At 38.0% G+C, this 12,500-nt stretch overlaps 1 protein-coding gene across 3 annotated transcripts in view; it reads right to left on the reverse strand.

Moving 5' to 3' along the window:
* LOC138047563 (elongator complex protein 3) overlaps positions 1–12,500 on the reverse strand; it is a 25,649-nt gene that overhangs the window by 3,530 nt on the left and 9,619 nt on the right. For all 3 annotated transcript variants that reach the window (XM_068894466.1, XM_068894464.1, XM_068894465.1), the window contains 14 exons: positions 11,853–11,916; positions 11,294–11,362; positions 11,120–11,149; positions 10,846–10,970; positions 8,702–8,782; positions 8,337–8,417; positions 7,517–7,577; positions 6,145–6,210; positions 5,974–6,046; positions 4,117–4,237; positions 3,133–3,223; positions 1,547–1,612; positions 980–1,065; positions 766–852 (listed from right to left, as the gene is read on the reverse strand). In XM_068894466.1, coding sequence (XP_068750567.1) covers positions 766–852; positions 980–1,065; positions 1,547–1,612; positions 3,133–3,223; positions 4,117–4,237; positions 5,974–6,046; positions 6,145–6,210; positions 7,517–7,577; positions 8,337–8,417; positions 8,702–8,782; positions 10,846–10,970; positions 11,120–11,149; positions 11,294–11,362; positions 11,853–11,916 — 1,101 coding nt within the window. The remainder of the gene's footprint in view (positions 1–765; positions 853–979; positions 1,066–1,546; positions 1,613–3,132; positions 3,224–4,116; positions 4,238–5,973; positions 6,047–6,144; positions 6,211–7,516; positions 7,578–8,336; positions 8,418–8,701; positions 8,783–10,845; positions 10,971–11,119; positions 11,150–11,293; positions 11,363–11,852; positions 11,917–12,500) is intronic.

The raw sequence follows: 12,500 nt of genomic DNA on the forward strand, positions 1-12,500 counted from the left end.
CGATTAACTCCCCAGAAATGCTTCCAGAGTAAGATCAGTAGCGGGGTTGAGAACTCTAACTCTTACTTTTGTTTCCTCGGGTATTCTTTTTCTCCATGGCATTTTTTTCGTCAATTCTACGTAGAGTTATACCCTTATTCTTGATCGTACTGGCAAATTTTCATTTTAGGTTTGGCTTTTTTATACGCTCCGCTTCTCTTAAAATATCTTCCATGTAGTATCTCAACATAGCAACACTAGCGACGAGCGTGACTGCGTCAGAGGCCAGTGGTTTCGGATGATTAATGTGTTGACATATGACCTCTTAATTGACCAAATCTTGAATTTGTGACGTCATACCCTCCTTAGACAATCTTGGACAAATTAAATGGAACATTGAGACCACCCCTCCCCCCCAAAATCAGTGATGGGAAAATGGCGCGTTTTGGCCTTCACGCACCTTCATCCTTGATTTGGGGGAGAGGGGGCATTTCTGTTCCATTTTAGTCTGTCCAAGATTGTGGATACAAACGCTTAACCCCGCGACAGAAAAAATCAACCGTCACCCAGCACCTGAATCACGTTATTAGTGGGGCCGGTAATCAGGAGATACCATGGTGGAATAGAAAATTATTTCAAGTACACAAGCTTTCACTGATCGTTTGATTAGGGCTCCGAAAAAAGTTTAATAATCCAGAAAACAATGGACACAAATGAGATTGTTTTGTGCCTTAAAATTACAAAACAAACAAACAAACAAAAAAACAGGTTAAACATAAAGGATACACATGAAGCTCTCTGACAATCGAACATCCTCCTTTCAGTTCGGGCCTGAATGTCTCCTCGGAACACTTCCTCAATCTCAGTAATCCCACAAGGATATTTTCAAAGAATTAAGGAATTTGGTGAATCAAAAACTACTTGTAACCGCGAAAGCATGACTTATTACAGCAATGTGGAAAATAAAAACTTAAAATAAAAATTATTCTAAGCATATGTAACAAGGATATCTTGCTCTGGATCTTCATATGAAAGAAAAGTCTCCCATCCACCATTTGCAACGTAGTCACGGCGGATCAATTCAATCTAAAACAAGGAATAGGAATTTTGTCTTTTAATTTTAAATTATTCCATTACTAAAACACCGGGCACCGTTGGTTGAGTTGGTTGAGCATCGGGCTGTCGTGCGGGAGGTTGCAGAATCGAACCCCGGCCGGATCAACACTCAGGATCTTAAAACAACTGAGGAGATAGGACTGGCTTTATAATTTCATCTACAAATGGTAAGACTTTGAAGTCTTCTCGGATAAAGACTGTAAACCGCAGGTCCCGTCACAAAATCCTTGTGCATAAACGTTAGACTATTCCAAAAGAGTAGGGGATGGATTCCTCGGTGTTTTAGCTGTTCTGTTCCCTCCAGCATAAGTGGCCGGCTTGGCTTGATGTCTCTAAAAAACCTTACTGCATGTGTATGAAGCCACCTAGGCAGAAACAGCCATAAGTCAAAAAGGAACTCTGCCGAGTGCTAGCAGATGTAGATTAAAATTCACAGCCAACATTGACTTACCTCAAAAGGACGGACTTTATGGTGAATCTCCTGTATTCCAACCTCGCGAGTACGCACATCACGACACTAACAAAAAGGAAAAGCAGGTTATGATATGGTGTTATTTTCGCTGACCGAGTACCCTGGGTGCCAGAGGGTTTTTTTTTCCTTTGGCGTGATCTCTATGAGTGGCAAAGCCACCATACCGAGCCGCGACGGCTTTTTCGCGTCTCCATTCGTCGTTCAACGCTTCGCGGGTTAACCGTTCCTCGCGAATAAAACCTCTGGCACCCAGGTTACTGATAGAAGGACAAAGTCATAACTGCATTAAAGGGAAAGTATGGTATAGAAAAAGTTTCTCTAAATTACGAAAACTTTTCCCCTGGAATTCGAAAATAATTGCCGTTTTGTCCAGTTCCCTGTTACAGTCAAACCAAGTGAAGCGTACCCCTCAAGATTGCATTAATGAAGTGATTATTTGAAACTTGAACCCGCTAGTCGTTTCAAGAATGCAATAATGAATTGATTATTCGAATATTGAACTCGCTCGTTCGATCCAAGAATACGGCTAACGGGTTCCGTTTCCGAAAAATCGATTCAGTATTGCATTCTAGAAAAGACTAGTAGGTTTGAAACCTACTAGTCGCAACAGTGAATTGATTTTTCGAAAACGGAAGCCGTTAGCGAATTTAGCCGTATTCTTGGATCGAGCGAGCGAGTTCAATATTCGAATAATCAATTCATTATTGCATTCTTGAAACGACTAGCGGGTTCAAGTTTCAAATAATCACTTCATTAATGCAATCTTAAGGGGTACGCTTCGCTTGGTTTGACTGTAAAATATGACAAGAGCACTTTGAAGTTGCCTCTTTCGTGACTTGAAGAGCGCCATCTTGGATATGACGTGTTATGACGTAGCAATAGTCAACAAATGGAAATGGGCCCAAACAAGGACAGAGATCGGTGATCTAACCCGAAGGTCGTGGGTTCAATTCCCACCCTGGTCAGAGTTTTTTTCTGTCCTTGTGTGGGCCCATTTCCATCAGTAGGGCTAACGCTCACATGGTTCATATGGGGTAGAAACTTAGCACTTCACATTACACTCTAATCAGTTAAGTCTGTTCAAATATAAGTGTTACACGGCCAACGTTTGCAAAAACGTAATCCTTCCTTGTATTGCTACGTCATGGCCTCGTTTGCATACACAAAAACAAAAATGGCGGATTTCAATTTAAATTTGCCTATTTTTGAAGCGTAATGTTGGCTATTTCAACACATTTTGTCCAAATGAGTGGTCAAGTATGACAATACAGGTAAACAACTTTCGATTGAGAGAAACTTTTTCTAGACCGTACTTTCCCTTAAAAAACGACAAGAGATCCCACTTCAAGAACCCGAATGGCACATTGTCAGCCATCGCTAGCAAAAACTGGTAGACAAAAAATAAAAGTCATAAAAATAAAGTAAGAAATTGGAAAAAAACTAATTAAAATGACACATCACACATCTCTTCCCATCTTCCTGCTAAGATGGAGAGTTGATCTCCTATTCGCCAAACTATGTTATTATTGTAAAAATTACTACATGATGTATCGCAATTGACTTACCTGGGTGCCCAGATCCCTCATCCGTGCCAGTGCCAGCTCTCTTAAATTACCATGTTCCACCCCAGAACTAACCAAGGGCATTGGAATGTCCCTAAAATGTAAACTTACAATTTCAGAAATGGAAACCACCGGAATCGAAGTAACCATTTGTTTTTGTTTACTTTATTTCGGTCTTTTCATCTAGCTGTCACCAGCGTGTGTTCTTCAGCTGTAAAGAGGGTAAACAAAAAGGGGCAAGGGTCACAGAGCAGGTACAGAAGAGACAACTAGTTTAAACTCGTATGCAAGTGATCTATACATCTTTTACTGAAAATTCCGCAAAGATAGAGAAAACAAAAAACATTTGAACGATACATGGCCTTGAACAACTGAAGTCCATTTTACTGAACCCTGGGCAACTAACACAGGTTCTACCCCATGTGACAGCTAAAGGGATGCTAACTACAAGCAACATGCAAACAAATTTGGATACATCTCTGGAGACACTCTCTTCTACATATGCATGCGCTGAAGGGTTAGGGCAAATAAGTACAAATCAAAGCTTCTTTGCATTGATTGTATCCATTGTGTTGGACAAGTAAACATAGTCAAATGGAATGACCACTATAGCATAATGAATATCATCAACATTAACCCATTGACCCCTAGGAGTGAGTCCTAACAGATTTTACTCTTAACAGATTTTACTCTATCTACTCTCTATTATTCTTAGTTTTAATCACTTCTGTAGTTTTCTTCTGATGGATAGGCTTTTCGTCTTGTAAATAGCTATTATTTTAATTTTATATAATTTGTACATAGTCTTGATGATTGTAACTTGTTTTAGGTGAAACCAATTAGCAGCAATGCTAAATCCTTGATGACATATAAATAAAGTCATTCATTTATCTAATGCCAGACAACTTTACTCATCAACTGAGGGCATCCTAGGGTGTTTGAGGAATGAACGGATTAATGAAAAATAAATTGTGAAAATGACCATACCGTTGAACTCTATACACCCTTGTCCAGGGAGGAACTAAAGCAAGAATCCTTGCAATCAAGTCCACTAGAGTACTTGGAGGGTAACTTTTGTACCGACCTGTCTTCCACAGCTCATACAAACCTAAACCAAAATAATGCAATATAAAAAGTAGAGAGATACCAACACAGCACAGTTTGATACCATACTTGTTCTTCACAAACCCCAAATTACCGCTAGTTGCCTCAGTTGAGAATGCCATGGGCATGTCAAATATGTGTGAGGTTGTGGGTTTATACCCTAGCTGGACCAACACTCAGGGTCTTAAAATCACTCAGGAGAAAGTACTTCCTTTGTACTTTAATTGACAAAAGGTAACACTTCCATGGATTCTTGATTAAGGAATGTAAACCAAACAGGTTTAAAGTATAGGTCACTTTTCACAGGTTCGATTGTTACAAAAGCTTTACTAATGCCTCATTAGGTCTAAAAATGATGTTTAGGCCCAAGGTTACCCATCATCACCATCATCAATCCAATTTTGATCCGGGTTTATCCCATCTCACTCGATTCATGGCATCTTTTTTCTCCAATCCAACACTCTTGCTCTCCTTCTCCACTTGCATCTTCCACGTCTTCTTTGGTCGTCCTCACTTCCTCTTGCCCTTCACTTCAAACTCCAACGCTTTTCTCAGAAAATGCCCATCATCCCTCCTCAACACATGCCTGTACCATCTCACTCCATTCGCCTTTGCCATCTGAACCATTGTTACCCAGTTTGAAGGTTTTGGGTTGCTTTAACCCTTTCACTCCCAAGAGTGCCACTTACAGATGTTACTCTGTCTAATGCCAGACGATTTTACTCGTCAATGGGGAACCCCACGTTTGTGAAAGGGTTAACAACAGCTAGATTCACTCAAAAACTATGTCCCCATTAACCCTTTCACTCCCAAGAGTGCCACTTATAGATTTTACTCTGTCTAACGCCAGACGATTTTACCCGTCAATGGGGAACCCCACGTTGGTGAAAGGGTTAGCCCATTGACTCTTATGAGTAGGACTTAATAGATTTTACTCTGTCTAATGCCAGATGATTTTACTGATCAATGGGGGCAGTACAGGGCAGCTCAGGTGTCAATGGGTCAGTATAGATAAAATAATGACCTGCGTTTTAAACCTGCCACAAGGGAATTTAAGATCTACGATGGCAATGGTCGACGAAAACGTCACCTCAAAATATAACTTGGCTCTATAGTTAGTCTTTTGCGATTATTCAGTCTAGTTCGGGTCGTACAATGTGGGCAAAGTATCCTAAAAATAAATTGGTAGGAGCGGTTTCAGAGTGAAAACAGAGAATGAAAGATTCTCTGTTGCTTGCTTACGTTGTCCTCAAAACCTCAAATTTGGTGATTTTACGTCGTCGTTATGCAGAGAACTGCAAAGATACTTGCTAAAATCCGTGCTGCAAGTGCAGCACGATTACCTATGCTCTTTTAACCAATGATATTATTGTTTTCTGCCGTTGTCGTAGTCGTAGCCATCGTCGTTTCTTAAATTCCCTACTATAAACCATAGGCCACCTCGCATGTAACAATTTAGCATGAGTGGTTGACTTGAAAAGAATCTTCTAAATGGACCTCTCATAATTGATGAGACCACATGAAAAGCGAAAAACAGAAGTCAAATTGAAGAAGTCCACTTGCTCAAATGATTCACTTGATAGCATCATTTTGCATTGTGTTGTAAAGTTGGAAGGTAACAGCTACTAGGATGAATGAAAACGTTAATCTTTATGGCAAACAAGAACATTCCTTTTCACTGGCTCTTCACAAAAAATATGCATAAATCAGAGTTTTAAAGAGAGAATTAATACCACTAACCTGTACCACGAATAACCAAGGTTGGATAAATTTTCAAACCATCTGCCCGAAAAGCAGGATTTTCAAAGAACTCCTAAGATCAGAAAAAGAAATGAGAAGGTAATGAAGGCAAAAGTGGTACAATAAGGAAAATCATATGTTTACTCTGCAATCAAAAAAAAAAAAACATACAATAAATTGTTCAATATCTCTCTCCAATCCAATATTTGGCAGATCGGGCATCATGTGAGACACAACCTGTAGAACAGAATGATTGTATTAAATTTTTAACTGGCGAAAGTAGTGGTGTACCGATCATCAATTATAATCGATCATTGATCCAAAATCTTTAAGCGACGCAACAATCGCTTATGGATGATGACAATCGATTATCACAGACAAATACGCTATCCTACGTTTCAAACATTTTTAATGTTCTCCAAAACTCGTCGAAACACGCTCACGCCAGGCTAGGTTTTGCATTTTGCATTTATTTCACATTACTGTTGATAGTTTGTACTTCATACAGAAAAAGCTTACCTTGATGGTTCTCCGAGAAATTATTCTAAATCAGCAGCTGGCCGTAACCAGGTGATCTGGTGACGTAATTCGGAGGACTGGGGAGAAAAAATTTCACGCCGTATCCCACAACCGACGCGGCCTTGAATGTTATTTCCCAATTCAACGTGGCAGAGGCGAGGTTATATATCAGCGGTTTCCACTTGAATGTTCATTCGGTAACAGGAAATGTGGGAGACACGGAATGATCTGTTGAGTTTTGGCGATGGAAATACTGCAGGAAACTTGGAAACAAAACCTAAGGCCGCGCACGGTTGTGGGATACGTCGTTAAAAATTTTTCTTTCCACTCCTCCAAATTACGTCACCAGATCACCTGGAAAATACATTTTTATCACAATTGCTTGTAATCTCGCAATCTGATTGGCTAATTTGCTGTAACATCTACAAGAGTCTAGACAACGCTGTATGCATCATGCTCGCATCATTTTGTCACGCAATGTAATAGCCAATCAGGAACGCCCATTTTGGGAAATAAACCAATCATATTGCGAGAAAGTTATAGACAACGCTTGCTCTTTCTTTGAGTCGTGATTTTGGTCACACTTTGAAATAAAAACTTTCTTTGGCGTTGAATATTGTGGTTGGCTGCGCCTCGTGAGTCCACAACATTTTGACCACTGTGATGACGAATATTGTTGTCAATAAGAGTACAATCAACGCTGAACCCCTTGCGATTTGTTAATTAACTTACTGCGATCACAAAGGTAACAAGATTAGATGAAAGCAAAACAGATATAAACAGCTTGCGAAGATCAAGTTAGTTCCCCAGGGTCCCCTCCTCGTTGTCTTGTTTGCATGTTGTCCAAAACAAACAGGGTGCATGTTTTCTTTTTATCAATAGATTTCCGATTATAATCAACGATTGATTGGTTGGGTCAATCCGATTATTTCCGATGATCGCCAATAAAATCTCAGGAGATTCCAATCACTACGTGGTGGTTTTTCAAAATGTATCCAGAAACAAATAAACAAAAACAGCTGACCTTGAAACCTGCATCTTTGGACAAATGGAAGGATTCACACACTGCCTTGACAGTATGACCCCTGAAAAGTACAATAAATGAATTACCATATTATTATTACACATGTCCAATTTCACTGTTAGTCGAGTCTCATGTAAAAAAAACATACCCAAAACATAAAACGAAACAATACATGTATGAATCTTTCCTTGTAATGTGCCTTTTTACATCAGGTTGCTGGGGTGTATTGGGAACATACATGTGACAAACTCATTCCTAGTCTATCAAGTATTTTATTAAATTTTTGATCATGGATATTGCATGATTGTCATTTTGATTGGCTCACTATGTCTTGGTTATCAGCTCTTCTACCAAACCATTACACCATGTGTTGCCAAGCCAAAGAATTTGTGGCAGGAGGTAGAATTTTCAAGCATACAATAATAATTATTGTTAAGAATTTACTTCAATTAAATAAACAATATTATTTTTCCATGTGGACTAGTTGGATACGAAAGGGGTATTGCTAATAGCTAACATGGTGCTGGGCGCCACTTTGAGAATTTTCCATGTCATATCCAATACATGTATGGAAGAATAAAAGGTAGGTAAGGTAAAGTCTGCTTACGAGCCTAGAAGGCCCATCTCCGGTTTCTGTAGCATAAAGTGACTAGGAGTATTTCTACTCCCCCCTGGAGAGGATGCCAGTCCATCGCAGGGTTACCCCCAGAATTAATGGAAAAATAACCTTAACACTATTATAGATGCAGGGACCTAGGAGGACATGAACAATGGCAAATAATCCCAAAGATTAGCTTGTTTTTTCTTCTATGTCCAGTACCTGTTTGTGTCCCTTGCCACATCTTCATACACACTTTGTACTCCAATCTCCAAGCGTGTGCAGCCATACATTAGCATTGAACTAAAGAGCAATCACACACTTAATATTTCCTTGATGTATGGGAAATTAGTTAATTTAGTTGTCTTTCTGTTAGGTGTGAGTACCTTCTTGTATATATTACATGTATTTCCCAGCCAAGATGGACAACAATACTGTGGCCTACCCTTCAAGTTTTTATTTTAAATTCTGCTTTGCTAGTGCACCATCATCAAGTTGACACTGACAATAACAAGCACATATCATGCATGAATTTTCAGTGATCACACTGTGAAAAAGACTCAATGTTACGAACTGAGCATTCTCACCTTAAATGTTTTTTTAAGCAATAATCTGGTCTTGTTTCTATTGTTATCCCTATACATTTTGTTTTGCTTCTCTCTGAATATCTAAAATGATGAATGCACAACATTAAAATATTAATTATTATTTTATTGCCTCGTTATTCTGCTTAATTCATAACAATAATCAAATAAATAATTACTTTGAGGGATTTATGGGTACATGTAGGAAGGCTTGATAGCTTCAGAACACAATAACAGGTAGCAACTTCCATGGAATTGAATACACGTGCTACGTGTCAAGGAAATAGCCTTTCCTCTGTGTTTTAAAAATGCTATCAGCCTGCTTTGTGGTTATTTGTTTGTTATTTGTTTATTAAAGGAAGGAGGCAACTTAAGGTGGCTCACTCCAGTTTTCTGAAGAAAATGATCAAGATTTTGAAATCTGTGAAATTAAAGATTCTCTTCTAAAGTGTTAGTCACTGCAATTGATGTAAAATGTAATTTTACCAAACAAATACAAATGCAAATCAGGTGAAAATGATAAATATAGTGACTGTAGCTACAGCTGAACACCTAGTGTTTGTCTTTCTACTTGTTTATACCCTATTATTTACTTTAATTCATCTTGTTATCATTTAAAATTCGTTACGGAAAGTTCAATTAATTTATGTCACCCTCCCTAGTTCTTTTTATTGTTTCCTCCAGAATTTTCTAGATTTTTCTAAGGATGCTACTGTTGCAATTAAGCTCTCTCGCATACAGTAAGGCTCACGATACACATCAAACAAGAAGGGTTTTGTTTCACAAGTTACATGTAAAGTGGTGCATTTATATAGTGCCTTTATCACAAACGTCTCAAAGGTGCTTTACAATGATCAATTTACCCCCAGTGGACTGGAAGCATATACAGGCGCAAATTGCAGCTGCTTCTAAGCAGTCCATGCATGCTGGTACTCATTTTACCGACCTCGGAAGGATGGAAAGCTGAGTGAACTTTAGCGGGAAAGAAGGTCGCCAAATATTCCACTCTCGGCAGAACCGGGAATGGAACCCGGGACCTTAGGGTTGGAAGGCAGAGATCTTACCAATGCGCCAACCCCTCCGCTTTTCATCAAAGTAGCAGTTTTAACCAAGGTTGCAAGTTTTTTCAAGATTGTAAACCCAAGCAACAATCTTCAAGGTTATGAGTATTTACCACAAAGGATTCTAGTTTCAGTGCAAGGAGCAGAACCAAGGATTTTATGTATTCATATTACTCCACAGTAATTAGTTTCACACTTTGTTTATTTTAATTTTGGCTTAAAATGCTCTTGCCAATGTTACTGTGCCTTTAACTATATTTGAGCACTTAACTCACGGTTGTTTTTGTATTAAATGTAACCATATTTTTTATTGTAACATTTTGTTCAGCGATCAAAATTGCATAATTTATCCGTGGTGTTTACACCATGTTCAAATTTATCTCAGTTTTTTACAGTGTTTGTAATCAAGGAAGAAGAATAAATTTACAAACAACACTTTGAAAACTGTTCTAAAGTCACTGGAACAACAGTGACCACACTACTGGAGGCCGACTAGAAACTAGACAGTTCAAAGGCCTTTTTCTCAAAAACTAGCCGTATGAACCCACCTTAAACTTACAGGATTTCCTTAACGAAAAAAAAAAATCATGTATAGAAATATAAAGTGAAATCTGTCTGACAGGTTTTTCACAAACGGCAAAAACATTGAATTTTCGTCTATTTTGATAATAACTGAAAAACTGTCTGATAGATCTTTTCAAAAAAAATGTTGACGGTTTCATCTTCATAATATTGTTTATTAATTCCCAAAATTTTAACCCTGGTCATATGGCTAGGTTTTGATAAAAAGGCCTTTGAAATGTCTAGTTTCCAGTCCCTCATCCAGGAACTCAGTCAAAATCTTGATGTTTTTCTTTGGAAAACTGTAGTACTTATGTCACCTTAAACTGAGGAATTAAAATAACATAAAAACAGGACCAAAGGAAACATTTAAGATTTCACACCTAGGGTATATGCAGGGTCGAATCCGAAAAGGCCCACGCTGGTGTCATAACAAGTGACCTGGGTCACTTTATACAAGTTTAAAATGCACCTCTGAAATTTCTTTGAACCATGTTCAATTCTGCATAACTGCAACGAACTTACTTGACAGCTTCATCAACATTGTTACTTGTGTGACCTGAGAGTGCATCATGAAGATTTCTTATAAAGTAGTCTCGATAGCTTTCATCCAAACACATAAACGTGCCTCCCATCACAATAAACTCAACCTTCAAAATAAAAAAAAGTTGCTGTTTTGATACTCAGCTCCAATTAGGGTCATTCGTGGGGTTAAAAACAGTCACAGAAATTTAAGTGAGCTACACATTTGTGTTAACGTAAATTCCTAAAACAAGCACAATAATATTATTTACCTCACCTTATCAACACTGTGGCCAAGTTGTTTAAGCTGTAGTAGAAACAAAAAAGACTCCTTTGGATTGACTAAAAGCTTTAAACCACATGCTCACAAAATTCTGTGCATGCTGTGCAGAAAAAAAAACATTTTCCACGAAACAACAAAAACTTACTAAAATGATCATAAGATTCTCACCTGGTCTATCCTGTGTCTTGTTTGAAGGTAAGGGTTGTATCGTGCTCGGATTGCTCTCATTGATGTAGGCTGAAGAAAACAAACATTTAATGTTCTTAACAACTACTGGTATGCCCAAAAATGCCGAAAATTAGGACAGGATTCATGAACTGAATATCATGGAGGGCTACCCTTTACTGTACCTTTTGAAAACAATTTACAGTAAGCAAGATTAAGTTTATTAATGTAAAGTAAAGTTAGAGAGACACTTAAGTGACATCATTATTACCTTGTACAGCTGAAAAAAAAAGTGATCGTGAAATCGATAAAGGAGGAAAGAGGACACTGTATCAGTTAATGAAATCACCATTATTTAATCAGCAGCTTGTTGATGAAAAATACAACAATATTGTTTGAAGGAGATCTTTGTCACATCCCCAGGTAAAGGTCTTTTAAGGTACCACAATTTTTTTTCCGCTGGTTTTTTGAGAATTTCTTTAATGGGATTGTTTCAGACCCCATTAAAGGCTTACAGGTAATAAAAATAATATACAGTAATTACTATAGTGTATTGCCTTACTTCATATCCAGTATATGACTGTGTGGAGTATTCAAAATCAGAATCAGGACCACCTGGACAGTACCTGGAATAAATTTATCCGGTTAGTTTCATGCTTCAATACATGATTACAATCATAACAACTTTACAGTATACAGAAATAGAAAGGAAAGAATTCTGGGTCTTCAAACTTACAGTTTACTTACATGTAGATCTCTGAAGGTACAATGGCACAACTCAGGTTTTAGACTTCAAGCATTTTTTTCATTAAAATTACATGTAATTCGCCACTTGTAACAGTATTTTCCATGCTTTGGTATTCAGGACATTACTGCCAATTGTTTAGAACTAGATGTCTTTTTTGACATGAAAACACTGTCATAGTGCTCTGCAGAGCCATGCACTGAGCATAGGGGCTGAGCAAAAATGTACGGGCACACAAACAAAGACGGTGACCCCCCATTTTGTTCTCAAATTTGGAATACGTGACTTTAATGTACACTCTAACTCTTGAAAAGAAATGAAAAAATGGGAAATTTTTGTGAAGCATTTTTAAGATCCATTTATCTGAATATGCCTTACCAGTAATTTTGACGATTTACATGTACGGTCCTCATGCAGAATATTAAAGTTGCATTGGATAAGAAAAGTAACTTAAACAAAATTTTC

The sequence above is a fragment of the Montipora capricornis genome, chromosome 4 (genome assembly GCF_036669925.1).
Source record: "Montipora capricornis isolate CH-2021 chromosome 4, ASM3666992v2, whole genome shotgun sequence".
In the NCBI taxonomy this organism is placed as follows: Eukaryota; Metazoa; Cnidaria; class Anthozoa; order Scleractinia; family Acroporidae; genus Montipora; species Montipora capricornis.